This window comes from Nematostella vectensis, chromosome 8 (assembly GCF_932526225.1).
Source record: "Nematostella vectensis chromosome 8, jaNemVect1.1, whole genome shotgun sequence".
NCBI lineage: Eukaryota > Metazoa > Cnidaria > Anthozoa > Actiniaria > Edwardsiidae > Nematostella > Nematostella vectensis.
The window spans coordinates 14,391,554-14,418,222 of NC_064041.1; the positions used below are offsets into that span (position 1 = coordinate 14,391,554).

The following is a 26,669-nucleotide window of genomic DNA, read 5'->3' on the forward strand; positions in this document are numbered from 1 at the left end:
TTTTTCTAGAACCTAGTGTAAAATGGACCAGCCCTTAGGTACATTCCACATTCTAAGTCATTACCAATACCCAAAGTACGAAACTACATGTCAATAAACTTTGATTTTTTAATATCCTATATACAGAACTTTACATTCCACCATTCAAAATATACTCTATTTGAGCGAATTTCATGTTGGTTTATTTGTATTTACAACGTTGGCTTCAAGGAAGCGTTCAGAGATCTCACTTTCCTTGACAATTCAGTCGTGGTCTGCTCGGGGCATATTTGGTGACTGGTCGATGCTCACTCAGAACGTCTTCCGCATTTTGTTTTATAATTCCAGAAATCTTAGAATTCGGTCCAGTGTTCGTTTAATTTTAATGCAAATTGTTGGTTGATTTGCACGTTTTTTCGGTCCCTCGGCTACTTGGAACGCCCGCTTGTTGCAGTGGGAAAGACGCGATTTACTCCGTGAACATTCGTGTTTCCCGACATTGGTCAGTTCCGTTAAAAAACGAACAAAGTTGCGAGTCCTCGATATTTTTTAAATACGTTTGCACGCACAGAGGTCCAGCGGTCTTTGTTTGGGCGCTCCCAATCGCCGCCAAAGAAAGAAGGCGCTGAATCCACAGGAATCCCATTGAGTCACACGAGCTCTGGGCTAGATATCAGAGGAGGCCCGAGCCGCTGGGGCTTCATAGACACAGGAAGCCCTGGGCCGCATTTCAGAGGGCTTGGTTGACACCACAGGGAGCCCGAGCAGTTCTAGAGAAGGTGGTAACCATCCCTCTGATAGTCCTCGTGCTCCGTTGGAATTGCATATTACGAATGAGAGAAAGATGCTTCAGGGTGATATCCTCCATCGAGTGAATATATGCAAGAGACACGCCGACACAACCAGCCACATCCCTCCCCTACACGGAGACGCGCCCGAACCTGTAAGAGTGCAACAAGGAGAAGTCAGGCAACATGTCAATAAACGGTCCCTGTCACTACCCCTAACGGTCCCCTAATCCCACCCCTAACCGTCCCCATACCCAACCCCTAACGGTCCCATACCAACACCCCTCAAGGTCCCCTAAACCCACCCCTAAGGGTCCCCTAACCCCACCCTTTTAACACGGCTTATCACGCCGCCATTTTACGCACAAGTACACCCGAAGTACAGCCACGTGACTGGTGCTCACCATTGCCTGTGCGCGGGTCATAAGCCACCGCGTGTCTGGCAGTCTTCGTCGGCTCCTGCTCGCGACACTTCGTGCATAGGCTCGAACAGCATGATGGGTTACAGAACGGCGTATCCAGCGGTCGTTCTACGTATGTACCATGCGCACCACCACTAACGTGCCACTCGGAGAATGCCTTGTAAGCGGTTTTACCTATGACGCATGCGCATGGAAATTAAAATTACATACAAATATAACACGTTGCTGCTCCCGCAACGGTTTAGTCACCAAAAACTGTCGTTTTGCTAGCTCACTCATTTTCTCATTAGGCATTACATACCATATTTGGGAGTCCGCTTCAACCATTTATTTTTTCGTTTTTTTTTTTATCGCTGTAGAACTTTGTAAGTCGAGAATGTCTGCGTAAACTTGCAGGCATTCGTGTTAACTACAATTTTGCTGGCAGCCATCTTGGAAATGGAGAGTAGTCCCTAACGTTTTAGAATATCACAGGTATACCGCCTTCTTGTCCCAGGCTCTTTTAGACCATTTAGAAAAACGACAGGCATTGATTGATATATAAGAATTTGTTGAACAAAATACTAGAAACTTCTCATTGGCTACTGTTTCACCAAAATTACAAAAGGAAGCCTGTGCTTGGTTGATGTACCACAGTAAAAAAAGGACGCATTTAATTGGCTCGTATACCTTGGATGTTGTACTTGGACGTGACTGAGAGAATCTCTGCTTCACCAGAAAATGTGTGCATGAAACACGCAGGCGAAAACACCCCCGACATCTTACTCATGATTAACTACAAGAAAGACAAACACAGAGAGAAAGTCAACAATAGAAGCTCAAGGGCATAACAAAGGTGTTACGTGCCTTTGCCAGCCGCCATCTTGTCATCCTAGCAAAGCACCAAGTGTGCGAAAGCATCCATCTTCAAGATGGAAATAGGTAAATAACATATGAAACACTTTAACATCGTTATTCAGAAATTTACCCAAGTAATTCGTTTTCAAATAAAAAAAAGTATAACAAAGGTGACTTTTTAATCTGATCCCCAAATGTCAAAAGAACACAAAATAAGGATTATTGTTTATGGGAGATCTTACGGAGACAGAACCCCTCTTACCCTTCGAAGCGATCGATGTGTGTTATTGCCAAACTTGGCCAAGTACGCTGCTTCACTCGGTAGTTCCGGGGGGAGCCGTACTTTGGGAAACTGAGAAGGAACGAGCTCCTGTAGCTGATACGAATCCCATTGCGCAACCATCACGTAAATGGGCGTGCTTAAGTACTTGAATACTGGAATAAGAAAATGGTGAATTAGACAAAAAGCCAAGCGTCTCATCACGCATGCGCGTAGCGAAAATTTTAAAGGCGGGAGGAGGGGGAGTGAAGTGTGGTAGTATTTGTGAGTATTTGTATTGCACAAATTAAAATGTGACTGACTTTACTCGTCAGGGTTTAGATAAAGACTCCTCTCATCAGTGCGAGAGTACTGTCACTGAGGATGCGCCACCAAAGGCCAGCGCCCCCAGCGGTACTTCTACGCCCCCCAAATACAGGTTAATGGATTTCGGTGAGAGACGGGACCAAGGGACGATACGAGGGATTCACATCCCCCATTGTAGAGGCATCTCTAAGATCCCTAACCTGGGTTCATCCTGACCTGTGTTCGAAAGCGGATTTCGCGATTCTCATAATAATAATAATAAAATAACGAAAAAAAAAATAAAAAATTAGTCTTTGGCGGCTAAGTGTGGACAACTACGCCCTTGCACTCATCCCCAAATACACGCCGCACACACCCCTAGATACACGCCGCACCCACCCCTAGATACACGCCGCACACACCCCTAGATACACGCCGCACCCACCCCTAGATACACGCCGCACCCACCCCTAGATACACGCCGCACCCACCCCTAGATACACGCCGCACACACCCCTAGATACACGCCGCACCCACCCCTAGATACACGCCGCACTCACCCCTAGATACACGACAAACCCACCCCTAGATACACGCCGCACCCACCCCTAGATACACGCCGCACCCACCCCTACATACACGCCGCACCCACCCCTAGATACACGCCGCACCCACCCATAGATACACGCCGCATCCACCCATAGATACACGCCGCACACACCCCTAGATACACGCCGCACCCACCCCTGGATACACGCCGCACTCACCCCTAGATACACGACAAACCCACCCCTAGATACACGACAAACCCACCCCTAGATACACGACAAACCCACCCCTAGATACACGCCGCACCCACCCCTTGATACACGCCGCACCCACCCCTAGATACACGCCGCACCCACCCATAGATACACGCCGCACCCACCCATAGATACACGCCGCACCCACCCATAGATACACGTCAAACCCACCCCTAGACACACGCCGCATACACCCCTAGACACACGCCGCACTCACCCCTAGATACACGACAAACCCACCCCTAGATACACGCCGCACCCACCCCTAGATACACGCCGAACCCACCCCTAGATACACGCCGCACCCACCCCTTGATACACGCCGCACCCACCCCTAGATACACGCCGCACCCACCCATAGATACACGCCGCACCCACCCATAGATACACGCCGCACCCACCCATAGATACACGTCAAACCCACCCCTAGACACACGCCGCATACACCCCTAGACACACGCCGCATACACCCCTAGATACACGCCAAACCCACTCCTAGATACACGCCAAACCCACCCCTAGATACACGACAAACACACCCCTAGATACACGCCGCACCCACCCCTAGATACACGACAAACCCACCCCTAGATACACGCCGCACCCACCCCTAGATACACGCCGCACCCACCCCTAGATACACGCCGCACCCACCCATAGATACACGCCACACCCACCCCTAGATACACGCCGCACACACCCCTAGATACACGCCGCACCCACCCCTAGATACAGGCCGCACACACCCCTAGATACACGCCGCACCCACCCCTAGAAACACCCCACACCCACCCCTAGATACACGCCGCACCCACCCCTAGGTACAGGCCGCACCCACCCCTAGATACACGCCGTACCCACCCCTAGATACACGCCGCACCCACCCCTAGATACACGCCGCAACCACCCATAGATACACGCCGCACCCACCCCTAGATACACGCCGCACACACCCCTAGATACAGGCCGCACACACCCCTAGATACACGCCGCACCCACCCCTAGATACACACCGCACCCACCCCTAGATACACGCCGCACCCACCCCTAGATACACGCCGCACCCACCCCTAGATACACACCGCACCCACCCCTGGATACACGCCGCACTCACCCCTAGATACACGACAAACCCACCCCTAGATACACGCCGCACCCACCCCTAGATACACGACAAACCCACCCCTAGATACACGCCGCACCCACCCCTTGATACACGCCGCACCCACCCCTAGATACACGCCGCACCCACCCATAGATACACGCCGCACCCACCCATAGATACACGCCGCACCCACCCATAGATACACGTCAAACCCACCCCTAGACACACGCCGCATACACCCCTAGACACACGCCGCATACACCCCTAGATACACGCCAAACCCACCCCTAGATACACGCCAAACCCACCCCTAGATACACGACAAACACACCCCTAGATACACGCCGCACCCACCCCTAGATACACGACAAACCCACCCCTAGATACACGCCGCACCCACCCCTAGATACACGCCGCACCCACCCCTAGATACACGCCGCACCCACCCATAGATACACGCCACACCCACCCCTAGATACACGCCGCACACACCCCTAGATACACGCCGCACCCACCCCTAGATACAGGCCGCACACACCCCTAGATACACGCCGCACCCACCCCTAGATACACGCCGCACCCACCCCTAGATACACGCCGCACCCACCCCTAGATACAGGCCGCACCCACCCCTAGATACACGCCGTACCCACCCCTAGATACACGGCGCACCCACCCCTAGATACACGCCGCAACCACCCATAGATACACGCCGCACCCACCCCTAGATACACGCCGCACACACCCCTAGATACAGGCCGCACACACCCCTAGATACACGCCGCACCCACCCCTAGATACACACCGCACCCACCCCTAGATACAGGCCGCACACACCCCTAGATACACGCCGCACCCACCCCTAGATACACACCGCACCCACCCCTGGATACACTCCGCACTCACCCCTAGATACACGACAAACCCACCCCTAGATACACGCCGCACCCACCCCTAGATACACGACAAACCCACCCCTAGATACACGCCGCACCCACCCCTTGATACACGCCGCACCCACCCCTAGATACACGCCGCACCCACCCATAGATACACGCCGCACCCACCCATAGATACACGCCGCACCCACCCATAGATACACGTCAAACCCACCCCTAGACACACGCCGCATACACCCCTAGACACACGCCGCATACACCCCTAGATACACGCCAAACCCACCCCTAGATACACGCCAAACCCACCCCTAGATACACGACAAACACACCCCTAGATACACGCCGCACCCACCCCTAGATACACGACAAACCCACCCCTAGATACACGCCGCACCCACCCCTAGATACACGCCGCACCCACCCCTAGATACACGCCGCACCCACCCATAGATACACGCCACACCCACCCCTAGATACACGCCGCACACACCCCTAGATACACGCCACACCCACCCCTAGATACACGCCGCACACACCCCTAGAAACACCCCACACCCACCCCTAGATACACGCCTCACCCACCCCTAGATACAGGCCGCACCCACCCCTAGATACACGCCGTACCCACCCCTAGAAACACACCGCACCCACCCCTAGATACACGCCGCACCCACCCCTAGATACACGCCGCACCCACCCCTAGATACACGCCCTATAAGCGGTTTGCTATTGCGGTTGTGCTTGTTGTTTTTTTGTTTTTGTTTTTTTCTGAGCAAGCCCGAGTCAGACCTGAAGGAAGAAATCCTTTATCGTGTTTAGGACACTTGCCTAATTCTCCATAAAGACAGCCGGCGGCTTTTGGCATCTCTGCTCGGCACGTCTCGTCCACGAAACCGTCCCATAAATCAGAAAACATCTACAGGGAATAAAAAAAGAAAACTGCACATGAAACAAAAGGAAAAACGTAAAAATATAAATTTATAACATTACACTAGATAAATAAAAGTAATGGGAAAAGAACATTTTAAGTTGATGTGAAAACAAATAAACATAAACTCACCACTCCAAGCGTGGAAAAGAAGTACGGCAAATCCAATTTATTTTCTTCCCCGAAATTAGGAAAAAGAGTGAACCACCCTCCGTCATTAAAACCACGAACCTGCAGAACAGACGACATGTAGAAATAAATGAACCTGCAGAACAGACGACATGTAGAAATCAATAACTAGGCCTGCCGGGATGCAACCCGTGATGCTTTGCGTACCCCTGTCAATGCTTGCCCTGCCCGTGATGCTTTGCGTGGCATTGTCTTAGTTCGTCAGGACCGTGATGCTTTGCGTGCCATTGTCTTTGTACTGATTTCACGACAAGGAGAATTCTGTCGGCGTGTGACCTTACCTTTGCTGGTAGAACCATTTGCTGTACAAAGTCCACATTGGCAAGCATGCCCAGGCCCCCCGCGGACGCTCCACCGAACAGAATCTGTTAAGATATCGAAAAGAATCAGTTGGAAAGGGCGCCATTACCTTGAAACGCCTTGCGCACATAGCCTGGTTTCCAGGCTACTGTCCTTTGGTGTATCAATAGGTGACCACATAAGCTAACAGCACAGCCTAGAGACGCCTGGATCAGACGCTATTACTCGACAAGCGACTGCCGATTGATTACCGAACACAAAGAGAAGGTCGTACGCGCCGAACAAACACCTATTGGGTACCGAACACCGAGGGAAGGCCGCAGGCACCAAACGAACACCAGTTTACCGCCGAAAGAGCGCCGAAGGATGAGCGAGTGTAAGGTGTGACGATACGTACCAGTGTTCCCGTGGTGTTGATCTTGTAGTCGTCCATAAGTTGCTGTACGACAGCTTTCACGATAAAGTGACCCAGCATTTGTAACCCATAGGGATGCGTCTCTTTCGTCTTCCGACCAACAAATACATCACCACTAGAGCAGAAATAATCATTGGATAAACGAAGTTCAAGGGGGCGGAGTGGCCCCAAAATAGATGGGGGGGGACTTAAAAAAAAACTCTAAGACAAGATTGATTAATATGATATGACAAGTTCTCAAAAAAGAGGTCAGCCGTCGCAGCCGTGACTTACCTACAATAAGGTACAAGAACTTTATTCCAAGAAGCAAATGTTGGGTTCTCGTTAGGATTATCGGATGAGAGGAATGAACCTGTCATGTAAAGTTCGTAATCCTTGGAGGAACCAAATGAGCCCTTGGCTCGCTCGTGACACGTCTTATGGTCCCCACACGAGCCTCCCGCCTGCAGCTGAATGACCCAGTCCTTGGAGTATGGATTACGACTGAGGTAGAACACGGCGGGTGAACCATCTGCCGAGAGAAACGATTATCAATAGGCAAAGAGCGGGTTGGATGTCGAGAGAGATGATTTTCGATGAGAGGGTAGAGGAAGGTTAGTATAATTTCTGAAAGTTCCGACATTCAAAACAATGCGAAATTACCTAACTAACCATCCAGGTGTATCAAATATTATGTGATCTTTCAAATAAATGCAACATCGCAGTTTGAACGTCTGGAAATGGATGGGAAGTTGTTACTTTAGGCTTAGGCTGTACGTTTAGACATTTAGACTAAACCATTAGACCCTCAGCATTTAACCCATAACCAGGCCCGTACCCAGGGGGGTTAAGGGGAGCGAGCGCTAGATTAGTCTGGTATGTAGCCAGACAATAAACATCCCGTGGAGAGACTGCAAAGGCGTAAAAAATCGTTTTTTTTTTTCGGGGGTGTTCAGCAAAATCCATCATCGCCATCACCATCACCATCACCATCACCATCACCATCACCATCACCATCACCATCACCATCACCATCACCATCACCATCACCATCACCATCACCATCACCATCACCATCACCATCACCATCACTATCACTATCACTATCACCATCACCATCATCATCATCATCACTATCACCATCACCATCATCATCATCATCATCATCATCATCATCATCATCACCATCATCATCATCATCATCATTGTCTTCATTTACAGCAGCCGCAGCAGCATTGTATCTATCATTAACTTTTAATTAACGACCATCAACTTCTTGATTATTAACATCTTCTTCACAGAAATATACATATTTTATAATTGCGGATAGGAATGTTGGCGGGGTTACACGAATGTTTGGGTTACTCGAATGTCGGGGTTACTCGAATGTCGGGGATTACTCGAATGTCGGGGTGACTCGAATGTCGGGGTTACTCGAATGTCGGGGATTACTCGAATGTCGGGGTTACTCGAATGTCGGGGATTACTCGAATGTCGGGGTTACTCAAATGTTTGGGTTACTCGAATGTCGGGGTTACTCGAATGTCGGGGATTACACGAATGTCGGGGATTACTCGAATGTCGGGGTTACTCGAATGTCGGGGTTACTCGAATGTCGGGGTTACTCGAATGTTGACGTCACTCATGATGAACGAAGGGGATATCAGTGGGAACACGAGATGCGAAATATTCTACATATGGCAAAAAAGCAAGATTTCACATTTAGAAACGGTGTATAAACATGCGCAACTTATTAAAAGGTTTGAATTACAGTTAAGCTCTTGGGTTATATTTTTCTTTCCCGAGGTAAACATCGGCAAATTATGGTGCCAAGGACATAAAGTCAATAAGTTGAATGAGTTCGTGTTACCCGGGTTTACCGCGCCTCGGTTGTCTTATTAAGGGGTTAGTAAGCTCGGTTTACTGAGGGGAAGACAGCCGCTGGGCTGGTAACACCCCCACATGGCGTAAAACTAATAAAGATCAACTCATGCATAACGTGTTTCATTGCGAACTGACCTATCAAATCCCCCGATTTATGGAGGCTCTGTGTTGAAACTACAGGGAACTCATAGAAAACTGATGTAACAGGAGATTGCAAATCCAATTATTGAGAAGCCAAATGCAACGCGGCTTGCTAATATTACAGTGTTTATACGAAGAGTTCAATAAAGAGTTAGTAAATTGAAAAGAAGGCTTAGTTAGACAAACTTCATTATACAAACCAATCAAAGGCGAAAAATTTGTATTGTTTGGCAAAACCCGCGGCTTAAAGCTAAGTTAATAGATACCACACTGGCTTTAAAACAAAACAAAAACCGTCAAATTTGAAATAGATGGATGGCTTTTCACAGTAGGTTATATGCGAACGCTTTTTTGTAAATAATTGGAATTTCCTGTTGAGTCTCTAATCAATCTGAATTTAGATTTTTCATATAACGAGATTTTCGTTCGGCAAAGTGCATGTGTAAGACCGTTTGCAAATGACAAAATTGTCAATTTACTAAAAGATGATTCAACATTCCTTATAGAAACAGACATATTTTTTTATTCCTAGATTATGATCAGAATATAATCTAACACTCAATAAAACTTGAGAAACAACAGAAGAATTAGACGAGTTCAGAACGGTTAAAATGATACCCTTGAATTCAAAGAGGCTTGCTGAAATACGAATGGTCGGGTAGATATCAATAATGAAAAGAACTGCCCGAGGCGGACTTAACGCGTACGACAGATAGGCGCATAATTTTCAAAGACTATACAAAGAAGGTTTTCATTCCTTTTCATCCTTTCTGCAATCGCTTCTTGGACCATTCCAAAAAAGACTCCTTATTTTGTCGTCTTCACGTTCCTTACTCCCCACAGTCACGGCGCGCCAAGGGTCCCGTTTTAGATCTCTTGTTAGTAAAGCTTTGAAAGGTTGAGGGATATTGAAAACAGAAGAAAAAAACATTTTGATGAGAGTGTGATATTTCAGCGCTAGTTAAACTGGTAAAAAGAGTGCCTTTCTAACGGAAATAGATGGTCGGCACATAAAAGATAAAAAAAAACAATTATCGTCTACTCCAGTAAAAACATAAAGCCATGCTAAACAATCTCTGTCACCGAACAGCAAAAACACACGCGTTCGAATGGAGATTAATTATCGTTTGAATGCAAGTTAGGCTGTGAGATATAAAAACACTTTTAGCCTATTAGAGCGATCGCATTTGCTATTGTGTTTTTAATGTTGTATTGTGACTCGCGGCGAGAAATTCGAAGCTTGTCTGTTCGAATCCTTTGTGACAATAGTAGAGACATACAATTTCCCGCAAACTCGCATCAAAAAGACCGACTGGAGTTTCCGACATGAAATCTCCAGTAAACTAGAACAGGAAGCTACCGAAATTAAAGCAACCCGGCTATAGCTCGTCGAGGTCTCATTCAGGGTATTTTAGCTAATACTTTGTTTTACACAAAAGTTTTAATTTTGTAAGGCGACCGATGCGGTGTTTTTGTTGCTATTTTCCCTAAGTACAATCGAAGATGTAAATACTGGCGGTGTGGTTTGTGTGGTACAGAATTATCGCAAATGGCAGAAAGACCGGGGTCTACCGAAAGCGACGGGACTAATTAAATTAATTCGCCTAAGTGATAGTAAACATACGTTGTCCTCGCCTCGATTTACCGACGAAATACACATGGACCTAATTCTCCCCAAATTACAAAGACGCCTAAATATAGGGACTGTACAAAACAAACTCTCATAAACACATAGCCTTAGACGAAATCCCCTGAGACTCACGACCAAAAACACGATATAAACCGCAAATTGCCTGATTCGAAAGGATGATCACGCCGGACGATCTGCCGACAGAAGCGAGCTAAACACTATCTCAATTCTCCGAATATTTTTATCGCCTAATACAGTGCGCACTCTCCCATACGGAGTAGTGGGCTTTTCCGAGGGCGCGCGCGGGGGCCTTTGAAGTTGCGAATTGGCATAAATTACTCTTCGACCAAAATAATTTAGAAGGCACTTGTGATGGTGATAGGGCCATGTGATCTTGAAATCTTATCGTGTGTGCTGGTGAGATGACTGACTGAAACACAGCGATCACTACGCGAGTTCGTCAAGCCATACTTACACCGGTAAAGCCTCGAAACGTTAGATGTTTTGGGTTATTAAAATATTATAGGCAAACTACTAGGACTCAGAGAGCGGCGAATTTATCATAACACACGAAACAATAACCCAGGCTCACCACCCGGGGCTGCATGAACTGTAAGCCGTCTTTCCTTTGATTAATCCTATCCGTACAGCATTCATCGGCGTTCGTGCACGATTCCCCTTCAATCAACCACCATCAGTCACTCACAAGCAAAAAATAAATAAACCCCGGAATCAATCCATCAATAAAACACAGGCCGGGTAGAGCGGGCACTCAGGGAACAACTTCGATCAATTCTGTTTAGAGCTTGAGCGTATATTAGGGGTTTAGTAAATGATAATATAGTGTGTTTAGAGCCGAAGTGGCTTATGAGTCTAATCTCCCCCGTCGACAACATTCTGATGTAGGCAATAAAACTAGATTACTGAGTGACTTACCTAGGCAGAGGGCATTGCGATCCCTGGCGTCGCGGATTTCGTGTTTACGCAGGTTGTAGCGGTATTTCTTGCGGGGACGCACGCTTCTAGTCTTCCTTGTATATTTACGGTATAAGATCTCCTTATAGCTGTCTGATTTTGAAGGGTTGTTGGGTCTTAGGATATCTGTCTGTGCTCCGTGACTGGGCCAACCTTGAGCGGTGTAAACAAATATCCAACAGAATGAAATAACAAGAAGTCTCATGGCTCTTCAGCGCTGTAAATAGGCGAACGATCCCCCGTAAGCCGCGAATCCAGGGTTTTCCCTCGCTGTTTAGGTCTTGTTACGATCAGGGTCTCTGCAGTTTAAAATTGCGTTATTCGTAAGTTAGCGATCGTATGAAGTAGCCGCATCCTGGCGACTCAACTCGATGCATCACACGTGTGGTTTAGCACTGAGAGATCAACCGTCGCTAACTTGCATCAAACATGGCTTTAAATTTCCCCTGCACGTTCACACTACTACACTACTGGTTCGAGGGACTTATTGTTATTGCTGTTAGGATGTGCTGCCTGTTTGTATAAGGCAGCCCAATCTAATGAATCCACACACACACACACGTATGTGTACGACGATACGCTCTCCGTATGACAAACACACCGAACCTTCAATTATATGAATGTGTGACATGTCACACACACACATAGTAAGTGAAAAAGTCACGCACTGCCGACCGGAAGTGGTCGGCGGAGGTTTCTGTACAAAGCACGTACGATGCAGTGTGCATATACTATGCGTACAAATTTTTCGATGAGAGATCCGGTTAGTAAAGCCGCCTTTATTATCAAAGAAATATTGTGCAAACAAAGAACACAATAATGGGTTCCAGGACAGGCGAATGGTACCATGACCACCTGACACTACACTGGCTGCCAACATCAGAATGGCTTCTTAATTAACTGTATGGCTTTTCGAGGAATCTCACTCCAGAGAAACGTTACACTCAACTATTTTAAAGCGGTTTAAAGCAATGCGTTATAGTCGGCCAATTGTTTTTTTTCGTTTATTTATTTGCTTTGCTGTCACCCTAAATTGAGTTTCTCGATTCATTCGCGTACAGTAAATTGACGGGTTCGTTTGAGGTCAAAAGGAACAAACGGCGATATAGTATATGAGCACTTTGACTCGTCGTCCCGGGTATTCTAATGGCCTGTCTGTTGGGAACATCTGAATGGCTTCCCTGGATTACAAGTGGCGCCAGAAATACGCATGGTCTTACTAAATTGAATTAATCGATGGTTAAAGCGAAATAAAACCTTTATCAAAACCACTAAACGTATAATACACAACAAAGTTGAAATAACTTTAAATCGCAATCGTCCTTAAGAGATATTTTTAAAAAATGCTCGAGAAACCTGAGAAATTTGAGACCTGTTTATCATATGTTTTCCAAATGTGCTTTCTACAAAATATAAAACAATTTATAACTAATAATGTCAAAAAATGCAGCTAATTGCCAGATGCATTAAAGAAATAAATAGCATGGTTCATGTCACGTATGCACTAACTTCTACGATGGGCCAACTTCAACGGACAACATCTAAAATACAGATGATTTATGCATTATATATTTAATTTCACCCCTTTGCTATTATAAGTCATAGGGGTCAAAGTTAATCAATGTTTTACGGATTATCGACGAATAGCACCAACAGAATACGTGCTTGATTTTACGGAAGCGGAAACAAACAAAAACACATCCAAGTGTGAAAATGGGATAGAAAAAGAGAAATTGAGTTTATGCAGGTTTGTCAGGACATAGTAATTGGTACAAATAGGCCCCCTTGTATCGGTGCACGGAAAAATTTGGCTATTTCAAGAAAAATGAATGCTCTCCCATAACTCCATTTGATGAGCAGAAGTAACCACAAAATAACAGACACTCTTTTGTAAAAAAAAAAAAACATTTGTAACAATAAAATTGACAACGATTGAATCTGTCCTTGAATTAACCGGATAAATATGGAGTTAAAATTTTATGCTGCCGTATCTCATCTCTACTTCAATAACTTTTTATTGAGCACTTTGGATAGGAGAAGGCGAGGGCAAAAATGTTTTAAAAGCATTTTTTTTACTCGTCTTCTTCTTCACTTTTTTCCTATATCCAACAAAGCAAATGATAACCGCCAACAACCTTCGAATAGACTGCTGGATATTCAAATCACTGTCGCAAATATTGTCTGGAACGCCCGAAGTTTAGACAAGAATAATTGAAAACAATTAATTAAAAACTCTAGAACGAAGAGAACCTTAAACAAGAATATCTTCCCTTTTTACAGAAAGAGCCTTATATATTCAAATGATGATAGTATGTAAAAGTGTTTTCGCTTACCGATCGTGGTGTTTGCGCCCTTGGGCTAATTCCGCGTGGCTCTGTTATCATCAACATCGGGTCTAACTATCGCGCGCATATCTCGGCAAAAATTCCCTCATGTGTCTGCCGAAAACTCATATTTATGACTTTTCTGAGCGTCGCCCAATCGCCTGCTTTCACCTGTGTGATTTGAGTTGACGTTGGGCTTGGACTAACTTGCCAGGACCATGAATACATAAAGTTAAACTATTATACAGCAAAACTTTTTAGCTGAAACATGCCGCTAATCGAAAGCAAATAGATAACAAAAACAATTGAGTCTGTGAATTAATGCGTTGATCGCTGTTCAGTCGCTAGTTTACGTCTATGTAGACCGCGACCGGGCCTTTTCACTGGAGCGCGTGGCGCGGTGGAAGATGCGGCAAGGACTTTAATGACCTCCAGGAATAACTTTATAACCACGACGATCGGAATAATCAAAAAGGGCATGGTAGTTTTATCATTGAAGAGCCTCAGTTTATCCATCTGACATCACAAAAAGAACATGAATCTATCTTTTTTTCAAAGAACCACACCAATGTGTTTATTTTTCTCTGCGTAATATAAATTGACGTATTAATCGCGCTTCTTTCCTTAGAACAATTACCAATTTCATGACTATTTGGGTAGTGGTTAGGCTCGTGCTAGCTACAGGGGTCGGCGAACTTTTGAAGTCTTTCGCGCGTTGCCGGTCACTGTGGCATCAATCAAATTTGAATGAATATTCACTGCTAAACGAACGACTCACAAATTTTGCAAAGGAAGACCTCAAGACAACTGCGTGCTTTGTTTACTCTTCCTATAAGAAAAATGCGCGCTTTTTTAGTATTGATTAACGAGGCGAAATAAAATCTTAACCACAAAAAAAACCCCTTAACTGATAATGAAATGACCTCATTTACCGATTTGATCGTTATGGAAAGTCAAATTCACCTTTCCTCGCCGCGTTTTGTGCCTCGATGCTTGCGCTTGCCGATGGTAGTGTTATACTTTTATATAAATCAAAACCAAGCATTCAAAGTGAATATCTATTTCCATTCGTCTCTACCACAAACATCGTGTTTTTATTCTGCACCTGTGGCACTGACTTGAATTGGGATACCTGTGGTATTCCCGGAGGATCGTATTTCCCGTACTCCTTCTTCCATGATTCAATTGTTTTTATACAAGAATATCAGCAAGCAGCAGAAGAAACAACAACAACTGCCTAGTGCATGGTGTGTAAAATACAATAAGAACATTAGAGTCACATCACACAGCACATAACGAGTAACATAAAAGAATATATGTAGGGTTGAAATACCTAGCAGTTCTGTTTATGATATAGAAAAAAGGTTAATTTAGCAAAATTATTATGAAGTCGCTAATCAATTACTTCCCAAATCCAACGCAAGCTTCGCTATATTGTGACTTGTAGATATGATGGTACACTTCTTAGGATCCCTGATTGGGACATGCCCCTTGCGTGACAGGCCTCTCTTTCGTGACAGCCCAAGGGCACCAGGAATACGATGATCGGTCAAATAACAAAAACAAAGAATTATTTTTATCTTATTCCCAAACTTACTGTCATTTGCATTAATACGAGCCTTTTCAACATCCGACGGATAAATTGGGCTTCTTCTAATCTCCTTTTCGGTATTTTAAGATGAATGAACCAGTCCTCATTCTAGACTGAATAGATAATAGCTGTTAACAGCTGATCCATTTTGGCCTGTTGGCGGCTTTTCGAACATAGGAGCGTACAGAAGGGTATTCGAAGTTTGATCAAAAGACTTTGCCCGGGGTGGCAAACAATACTAAAAGGCTAAAATAAGGTGAATCGAGAGCATGCCAATTTCACCAATTTTAGAAAAGCGCCATGAGCCTCGCATTAAGTATTTCGTCCAATATTGCGAGTAGCTACAAGGTCCTGGTAGAGCCGAGAATTTCATGCCCAAAAGATAACACTATTGAAGAGTGTTACTCCCTCTACGCAGACCACCCAGTGTTTACCGCATGTCTGTTGTCTTTCTAGTTATACCATCTTGTGTTTACTGCATGTCTGTTGTCTTTCTTGTTATACCATATGTGTTTACTGCATGTCTGTTGTCTTTCTAGTTATACCATCTTGTGTTTACTGCATGTCTGTTGTCTTTCTTGTTATACCACCTAGTGTTTACTGCATGTCTGTTGTCTTTCTAGTTATACCACCTAGTGTTTACTGCATGTCTGTTGTCTTTCTAGTTATACCACCTAGTGTTTACTGCATGTCTGTTGTCTTTCTAGTTATACCACCTAGTGTTTACTGCATGTCTGTTGTCTTTCTAGTTATACCACCTAGTGTTTACTGCATGTCTGTTGTCTTTCTAGTTATACCATCTTGTGTTTACTGCATGTCTGTTGTCTTTCTTGTTATACCATCTTGTGTTTACTGCATGTCTGTTGTCTTTCTTGTTATACCACCTAGTGTTTACTGCATGTCTGTTGTCTTTCTAGTTATACCATCTTGTGTTTACTGCATGTCTGTTGTCTTTCTAGTTATACCATCTTGTGTTTACTGCATGTCTGTTGTCTTTCTTGTTATACCACCTAGTGTTTACTGCATGTCTGTTGTCTTTCTTGTTATACCACCTAGTGTTTACTGCATGTCTGTTGTCTTTCTAGTTATACCACCTTGTGTTTACTGCATGTCTGTTGTCTTTCTTGTTATACCACCTAGTGTTTACTGCATGTCTGTTGTCTTTCTTGTTATACCATCTTTGTGTTTACTGCATGTCTGTTGTCTTTCTAGTTATACCACCTAGTGTTTACTGCATGTCTGTTGTCTTTCTTGTTATACCACCTAGTGTTTACTGCATGTCTGTTGTCTTTCTAGTTATACCACCTTGTGTTTACTGCATGTCTGTTGTCTTTCTTGTTATACCACCTAGTGTTTACTGCATGTCTGTTGTCTTTCTTGTTATACCATCTTTGTGTTTACTGCATGTCTGTTGTCTTTCTAGTTATACCACCTAGTGTTTACTGCATGTCTGTTGTCTTTCTTGTTATACCACCTAGTGTTTACTGCATGTCTGTTGTCTTTCTTGTTATACCACCTAGTGTTTACTGCATGTCTGTTGTCTTTCTAGTTATACCACCTTGTGTTTACTGCATGTCTGTTGTCTTTCTTGTTATACCACCTAGTGTTTACTGCATGTCTGTTGTCTTTCTTGTTATACCATCTTGTGTTTACTGCATGTCTGTTGTCTTTCTTGTTATACCACCTAGTGTTTACTGCATGTCTGTTGTCTTTCTAGTTATACCATCTTGTGTTTACAGGCTGTCTGTTGTCTTTCTAGCTATACCATCTTCTAGTTATGCCATGCCGTACTTACTGTGCACCGTTTTGAGTTCAAGTGTCTTTATCAGTCGCCATTTTTGCATCTTAGCAAAATACAGAGTGTAAGAAAGTATCCATTTTAGGTCTTTCCCAAAGATGCTCCAAATTTCTTAAAAACATCCCCAATTGCCAAAGTTACTCCAAAAATTGCCACAGAGTTGCCCCAATTCGCAAAAGTTGCCAAAAAAATGCTATAAAAATAGAATAAGAATTACCTAAAAATTGTCGCAAGTGTAAAACGTTGCCAACAAATTTACTAAATTTTACAAAGTGGCAGAGAGAATGCTGCTTAATAGTTCTTTTCAAAAAAATTTTTAAATATAACGCAAATACGTAATATGCAATGTAATGTGCATTTAACATCAGTCATGTTTTCGCTTATTGCTGTTGTCGCTCGCTTGTTGCTTAATAATAAGTTCATCGTCACTCGAGGACTCCGCCATTTTGAATATATTAGAATAATCATAGTAAAGAACGCTGACCAACATAACTGCCTCTTCGCAAAACCATACGTCGACCAATGACACAAGATTAATAAATGATGTAAGTAGTTAAAAAACTCGAGAGTTCAATAGTTTGATATACCAAGAACAAGAAAATAAGCAAAAAATGCCCATTTGACGTGAATGTATCCCTAAAACCCCGAAAAAAAAAACAGCAAAAGTGCTCTCATTTACAAGAGATGCCCGAAAAGAGAAAGGTTGCCGCATATCCTAAAAGTTGCTCAAAAGTTGCCAAGCATCTGTTGAGTGACTGTTGCGTTCATTCCGATTTAATTCGTTATTTGAGGTACAAAACTTTGTTTTTAGATGCTTATTTCGAGATTCTATCGCATTTATTTTTCGGACTAGGCCTTTTTAACTCTATACATAGACATCCGTTCGTTTGTGATACATTATCATTGTGTTTGCGTTAACAGAAAGTATTATTTTTAAAACACAGGGAAAAATTTTAAGCCCAAAACAAGAACTGACGAACAATTTATCCCCCACCCTAAGAATACTGACTCCCCCCCCCCCCCTCCCCCCGCCATGGACCGCAGTGAAATTTAGCGGTGAGCACCTAGTTGCTTTTGTTTCTATTATCTTCTTTCTATGAAGGAGCTAGTTGGTCTCTATTTTTTTCTTTGTGTTGGGCAATGTTCCTTTTCCAAAAATCAATAAGAAGTTTTGAATTAGTAACATTTTATCGACCCAAATTTAGCTTTTAATTTTGAAAGGTCTAATTCAGGTAAGTAATTTTTTGTGTGTATTTGTGTTTTTTTGTTTTGCCGAGTCAAGGTGATAAACAACTCAGCATGGTATCTATGTGTCGCAGCGCATAAAAACCCTCGAATGTGCATAGAATTATACGTCCTACCACTAGTCAATGCACTCCAGAAACCTTGACTTTCAAGTAGAAAAACTCAAGCGCTGAAGAGATCTTGATAATGGTGATGAAACGCGTAAAGCATCACAAGCCGGGTTACGCACACATAGATCACTTAGCACGCTAGATTACCTCAAGCTTGATCAGTCTCAAGTCGTCTACACTTAGTACGATTTGGTGAGCTTTTTAGCCGATTTACCTGTTGTCTCTGGGTACCATAGTCACAGTGAAGCGAGTGCTGATGAAGATATCGCGGTGTGTTGTAGAATTAGCTTTATGGCGCTGCTTTAAACTAGTTTTGTGCACGTCTCTTGAGGTGTCTGTCCCAGGTGATCAGGTCTATACGCACATTGTGTGGTATATCGATTTTGCTTGTACTACAAATAGCCTTGGGGAACTTGCTGTTAAACAGTGGGGTGCCGACATCGAAATGCGCTATCCCAACAGCCAATTAGGAGAAGCATTGTAGAGATAACAAGAAGCCAATCAAAATCTTTGGCTTATCTTTCTATAGCCAATCATACTATGCGGCCTTTTTCTAGAGATAACGGTCCGAGATAACCATAAAGCCAATATAAAAAAACCGATTGATCTTGATCAGCATTAAAGCAGTTGTCAGATCTTAGCTTAATCTATAAACAAGTGGAATTGCTTTATGGAGGATTTGAGGTCTCGACACATTTCCAAACATCCGGTTAATATCCAGACGGTTTTAATTTACTAGAAAAATTATCGACCACAGTCCAAATGTTCATTTTCTCTTTTTCTCTTTTTAATCATAACATAAAAACAAAGTCAAATATATTTTGTGTACATAGCTGGACGTGGAAAAAAGGCCTTAATGTCATTAATTGTGAAAAAATCAACGAGTTTCGTAAAATTGTATCACAAAAAGGGTAAATAAAAGGAACCTTCCAGGCGCAGTATGGCTAATAAAACAGCCCTATATCACAGAAATCGATGAGAGGCGGTGAACACAAAGAAATTTAATGAACAACTGTGAAGCAAGCGCCCTGGGAGTCCAACGACACTGTAACCCCAGCAGGAGAGCCAACACAGGTCGCCCATAGCAGCCCGATGCACGCTTCGAGGATCCAGGGGTCTTTTCTCCCGCTCGCTCCATCCTCGTGGCGAATACTTTCGTCCCCAGCGCTTAAATTAATGGCGCGAAAATTATCAAAAGACACATTTCTCCAGTCATAATATTAGGGCTTTTAAAAGATGGAAGTTATAGTCCAAAGAAAGCGAGGAACAAACAGCCATTATATTATCCGCACTCGTGGTTTTCTTAGTGGTTGTTCACAGTGCGCATGCGCAAGGCTGGTTCTCGCCACCTCGAGCACGGCTCAAGAAAATGCGCAAGCATGCGAGGTTGGTTTTATATATTATATATATCAACATTTGTTATCGTTTTCAACTGATATTGGAATAATAAATATAAACTCAAAGTAACCAGCTTAAATGGAATCTTATGGTTTATTCACTGAATTCTATAGCAACATTTCTCCCCAAAGCCTGCGATTGTGACTTACTACTATCTACTTTTCAAATCGTTTCTTATTTGAAAAATGTATTGCAAGTGCTTCCAATCTGTTCACGGTCGCAAACAGATCAAAAAGCTAGAAGCCAGTTCCAAACAAAAGCGAGATAAACTATAATCTACTACAAGTGTGTAAGACAGGTCAACACCGCAGACTGAAATGGTGTTAGGCAAGACTGGTCTTTTTGGTCTACGGCACCTTAGAGGCATTGCCCATTGAATGGGCCGAGTGCTTTTGCATGAAGTTTTACTATATTCAAGTAAAAACAATCACATTACCCCCCAAACCTTGCAAAGAGTTTCTTTATCCATCAGTAATCAGTAATCATTAGCAAAAGCGCATCTCGGGTGTTAAAAGGAGAGTGGATGGAGAGCGAGCGAACCTCTTTTATGGTCTTACGAGGTGTTATTAACGCCATATTAAAGACGCCGAAACGCCATGCGCCTGGTTTAACTATGTCCAGCTTTTTCAGGATGTCAAAACAATCGTAAATTAACCTTTTCTAGAAAAAAGAGCTTTATTTTCTTTGGATGGTTTCAAAGTTTATACAAACTCCAGGTGGTCCGTCTACTGGCGCCAAGAGTTTAACAGAAAGAGAGATTCGCATTCCTTCTGATTTAGCAATCCACTTGGCACCAGACTCTTAACGAATTTAAAATCGATCAGCGATCAGGTTTCAAGAGCAACAGTTGATATGAATTATATTAGAAAGGCTTCTCTGCGAATGCTAGTGTTCCCCTTTGGCTCTGTGTGCTGATGATAGCGAATTGTCGCGCCACAAGAGTCGGTATGGATCACACCTCAAATGACGAGGCTGTCGAGTGGACATAAAAACGGGTTTCTAGCAAAACGAAATCGAAATATCTAAATAAATGGGAAATCAGACTATTTGGCAGTTGCTTGCTATTGATTTACTTTGTAAATTGTAGCGTTGAAGACTTCTAAGACTATCCGCATTTGAGCTAAGCGCACATACTGCATACTGTATACTAACGCATGCGTCAACAAAGTAATCTGCATTAGAACAACTTGAGTAAACTTGAGCTAGATCCCAATAAGCCGTTATTTAACTACCCTCTATCACCTTGTATCACTGATCTCGAAGCTTCTTTTTTCCGAGTTTATCGATAAACATCAAGTGACTTAGTGATAAAACGTATGAATGTCATTATTGTTATTGCTGCTATTGTTACAAACTTCTTCTAACACGTATATCGAAGGTTGCCTACGGGCTACAGCTAGTTGTGTCACGATCACAAAACTTCTAACCGACAAATTGCTTTAAAGAAGGCCAATCACGCCGCCCTTTTATGCTCCTACGCAATGCCGATTCAAACAAAGCATCCACTTTCATAGGCTAATTCAAACAAGTAACAAAGATGGTCTCAATCAAATATCGTCAATAACGTATCAGACTTCATTCGTAGATTATTTTGAAGTTTCCTTTGCTTTTTATATACAAAATATACAAGAGTGGTTGGTCGACATGCATTCTTAACGGGGATTTTACTAAAGTATCGGATCCTGCTTTTATTAGCCATGATCACGTGGTGCTCAATGCATGTCCGCAAAAATCAAAAGGCATGCAGGATTGCGCTGAGAGACTTGTAACATCCTAATCGTCAGGTTCCCATCGTCATCGACGCCCTGCTTTAGAAGGGTACGCTGTCACCTTGTGATTAATTGAGCTCGATTCCGCGCGTGCAGTAATACACCTCACTTCCCATTTTTGTCATTCGTCAGTTAAGTCATTAGTCACAAGGGTATCGCGAAAGCAATGCTGTCAAGTCTTGTTCTAAAAGATAGAATGATATGTAATTTGTCATTCGCATTCTCTGGACTGAACATGCTTATTGTTGTTCATATGAAACATATGAAACAAAGAAGGGTCTAGAAAGACCTGATATAATTGCAAGGGTAATAAAAGGATAACGTTGTTATCGTGCACAGAGGTAAACCACAGGGACGTCTTGTTTGAGTAAACGAAACACCAAACCAAAGTCCGATAGGTCTACAGTTATAACGTGTATGGATGAAACTTTGACCGCTTACAATAAGCTATAAGAAGCAATTATTATCAAGTAAACTTACAGTCATTTTAAACAATGAATAGAAGTAATGTTAGTCTAGAAAGTGCACATGTAAAGAAGTATGCCTGATCCCTTACAGAAACTATTTGCTTACAATACAAACAAAGTTAAGTGCCAATAAGGCTTGTCGATGAGCGGTAGTGAAGTGTATAATAACAGATCTCGAGTATTGAGTATCGACCTCGCGTATCGAATATCATTATTTGGAGGCTATTTTTCGAGGAGAGTTTCGTGTCAGCGGAAGCAAAATGCTAGAACATTCAACGCTAAAGAATGCTCCATTTATACTTATACACTGATAGCATTGTTATTCGCGCCCTGTTTTTTTTTATCGAATGTTTACAACCAATAGTTGTTTCGTCGCCTGGAGATCTCCACTTCGCGGTCATTCGACCTTTAACTATATCAAAGTAGCCCGTTGATGGCTCTCGTTTTTAATCTTGTTTTCAAGTCGTTGTGATAACTCCAAAAGTACTCATCTTTATATTTTCTTTACTTTGTATATGTTCTTCTTACTAAGCGGGGATTTGCAGTAAAAACATGCACGCATTCACTTTTACCGCGCGTAACGTCAGTGACCTCTAAAGATATCGCGATGCGTGCACGCAAATACAGAAGGTTCAGTTGCTGTTGTAAAACGGTACTTACCGAGCGATCCGATCCAATCCTACTATCATACAGGGTAAAGCTGTGCTACTGCAGTGTGTTGGGGCGCCGAATGACGATACCACGCTTATTGAGTTCATATAAACGGAATACCACCCGTTTTACATTTTCTCGCCCGCGTCTGGTAAACTCGTCTAGTTGATATCTACTCGTAACAATTGCGCCAAATACTTAACCAAATGTTTATCACGGACAGGGCACAACAACTGATTACTACTCTTGCTGAAGAGGATCCACTTAGCGCTTATGACACCTCACAAGAGCGTTAAACTCTTAAGTTAATCGTGCTTTCGTGTGGATAAAACGTGTTTGGGTGAACGATTGGTAAAATCCATAGGTGCTGTTCGGTATGGGAATGCTGTGAATTTTGACAGCCTTAATGTGTTTCAGCTGGACTATTGGTAGTGTTTCGCATATGGTGCGCAGGCATGTCGTTGATTGGCTACACGTGCGCTAGGAAGGTGGATATGAGTGATATTGCACTATACCACCCGCTATTCAATGGTGGGTCCCCACGGGGAGCTAGTGGCTGAGATCACATAGTTCCCAGGCCGATTTTATGTTTACTACAAACAGTTGTTCTGAATTCTTAAGTTTAGACAGATCCGTGTCGGATGTGTGGCTCGCGATTAGCGTTTCGCTGATGTGTGGTTGTCTTAGCCGGATGAATCCCACGGAGTATCTCAGTACCACAGGACTCCCGTCGACACACGGAAATCATTAGTAGATACAACGAATGTTCAGTTTGGTGTGGTATGGTGTTAATTTGTAGGTATGGTTTGAGGCGTTTAAACGGGTCTATCATTATTATTACTAATTAGCACTTTCTAGAACTCGATTTGCGTCACCAGCACCTTCCAATTAAGATGAAATTTATCTTAAATTTTGATTAATATTATATTTCTAAAGATGCTAACTCTATAAATGATAAAAATACATTTCTTTATGTCAGACTTTTTGCTGTCTCACGGGCTTAGGTTTCTCCACCGTGGGGGCATTCAGAGAAATCTACCCTCGACATATCGGCGCATCTTTTTCCCTTCAACCTTCTGTTATGGCACTTAACTTCGGATAACTCACATATCAATATTTGGGTGACTTTCATACCCACTCGGCCGACCTCTTGGAGGCCTGGGTCTTAGGGCTTTTCAAGATCAGTGAGAAAAAAATTTGACCGAGAGATCAAGTTTTTTTAACAAATTTTTGCCTCGAGTCTCAAATTGACAGGAATAAGCATTTTTCACCATGTTTTCTGGAGATCCGGGAGCGGGAAAACTTTAGCTCTTCTAAATATGGGCATCAATGCCCATATAAGGCAATACATACGAAGGACACTATATGTGGGGAATATGTTTGATATGAACTATCCCCCCCCCCCCCCCCCCCTACCTCGCATCCCCCATCCCCTCGGCTAATCGACAGAGTACAGTGTCCCTAGCCTCCGCCGCAGGCATCGCTCTGCCCAGAAAGGGATTCCTGTGGTAATGCATCGAACGGGTTTCCTCTTTTTCTGCTTTTGGCATTGTCCCCTCCCCCCCTTAACAAAGGAATTTGTCGACCACAGGAATCCCGAGTCTCGGTTTCTAACGTTCAGAGACGCCTGCCTGCGGAGGAGGCTACAGTGTCCCGACCTATAGAAGTGGCGGGATATCGCCTGCACGAGGATATTTAATCGGATTGAATTAGCCTCTTTCGCACGCAACAAACGATTCTCGAACGGACCGGAAGAGAAGTTTGCTCACCACAGGGCTCCCGCTTCTTGTCTATCGCTTCCGGTTTTGGCCTTCCCAACACCGTGATGCCTTATTCGGGGGATTCTACATTTGAATAGCGTTTGGATTGAGAAAGTTACGGAGTAATTTTCTTCGTTCAACTCATTTTGTAAGCCTCACGCTGTCATTTTCGATACTCACTTATTTAGGATTCATTTGCATTTTTTTTTATTAGAATACTAGTAACTCGAGCCTGCTGTTTAACTCGATGTTTCTTTTGTTCTAGCCTCTCAATGGTATATATTGGTATATATTCAGTCGGTATAAATTGGAGGTCACATGACTTTTATCGCATGCAATTGAACAAAACGGTTAATACTGATCTAAAAACACACGATTTAAGGATTAACAGTAAGCACTAAGGGTGTAAGCAAGCGGAAATATATTGTCCACTTCTTAACCTAATGGTATGTTCATTTACAATGAAAAAAAAAACACATTAGCATTCTATAATTAGCATCTACTAATAGTGTTAATTCTAGTAGATGTTGTTAGCTAAAGGGCCTACGGGAAGGCTTGTAAATGATTTCATTATGACATACACCAAATAGCCGTTTGTTTCAGACTCTATATTTGAGGTGTTTTATCTCGGAGTGAAGTAGGGGGTGGGGGGTAGAAACTAGCTTTTAGTATATTAAGCCAAGTTGTCAGATCCACGAAACATGTGTCTTGAACCATATCGCTTGATTTCTTTTGACAGGTAAACTTGTGTTATTCCTTAGTACTCTCCACAAATTAGCTTACTTACCTATTAGCCGACAAGTGCTGCATTGTGCTCGATGATATCGGTTGGAAATCCCGGAGTATGCTTCACTTTCTCGAACCTATTTTGAACCAAAAGCGTCCTGGTTTGTTTCCTAAACGAATTGACGGTGTTTTCAATAGCGCAACATTGATATGCGGGGGAATATTGAATTGTGTGATTTTTGCCGCAGGGCAACAAATCGATCATCCAGTCAACGTAGTTTAAACATTGCTTTTTTAGATTTGCGGTCAACTAAACTGGCCTTGAGAGCGTGCTAGGTAATAGTCAATTCTTTTGTTTAGTCTACTTGCTTCGAGCAATATTCCTTGATTGTTTTATTAAGTTACCTTGGTACAAAATAGGTAATGCGAAACAGACGTTTTTTTATTGTTCTTTTAGCCCTGAATATCCCTGCGGGCGGTATTCTTACTGTCTCCTAATCAAATTTAGTTTTCGTTTATAGAAAAGACCGCTAACCAATCACGGTACTATGTACAGTGCCGATGTCGGTGCGCTATATGAAACGAATTTTTTCCACCATTCCGCCAAATTGTTTTCTTTTGGCCTAGGTAGGTTCTCCCTTCAAAAAAGCTTAAACATAAGGTACAATTGACTTTCTTTTTGCAAAAGCTAAATTTTGAAATTTATTTAAAATCTAGAAGACCTTGGGCGAAATTTACCTGTTTGCTTTGCTTGTTTATTCCCTCGTTTCTTTTGTCTTACGTATATTGATATTTGTATTTTTATCATTCACAATTTCATTCATAAGATATCAAACAATGAAAACAAATAGTTCTAAATAAATAAAATCTTCTGTGGGTCATATCAGTATTCCGTTAGTGCATTACAGTGATGTGGTTTTCATCGGTAGACCGTACAAAATAAACCACATGTAGAAACATCTGAAGTTTGCAAATTTTCCGCTTTTTACGC

The 26,669-nt window shown here is 43.3% G+C and overlaps 1 protein-coding gene across 4 annotated transcripts; it reads right to left on the minus strand.

Moving 5' to 3' along the window:
• Window positions 1-94: 94 nt before the first annotated feature.
• On the minus strand, window positions 95-25,898 carry LOC5510482 (palmitoleoyl-protein carboxylesterase NOTUM). Of its 4 annotated transcripts, none has more exons than XM_048731650.1 (11): window positions 25,740-25,898; window positions 11,801-12,138; window positions 7,504-7,741; window positions 7,213-7,345; window positions 6,797-6,880; window positions 6,459-6,557; window positions 6,227-6,314; window positions 2,289-2,461; window positions 1,859-1,964; window positions 1,172-1,363; window positions 95-920 (listed from the first exon to the last, which is right to left on the minus strand). In XM_048731650.1, exons 2-11 carry the CDS (start codon window positions 12,042-12,044, stop codon window positions 829-831), a joined length of 1,449 nt encoding a protein of 482 aa, XP_048587607.1. In that variant the 5' UTR covers window positions 12,045-12,138; window positions 25,740-25,898; the 3' UTR covers window positions 95-828. The 4 variants fall into 4 exon arrangements, with proteins under 4 accessions (XP_048587607.1, XP_048587606.1, XP_048587608.1 ...); XM_048731649.1 differs by lacking the exon at window positions 25,740-25,898 and adding an exon at window positions 23,202-23,523; XM_048731651.1 differs by lacking the exon at window positions 25,740-25,898 and adding an exon at window positions 19,122-19,272.
• Between the last annotated feature and the right edge of the window lie 771 nt (window positions 25,899-26,669).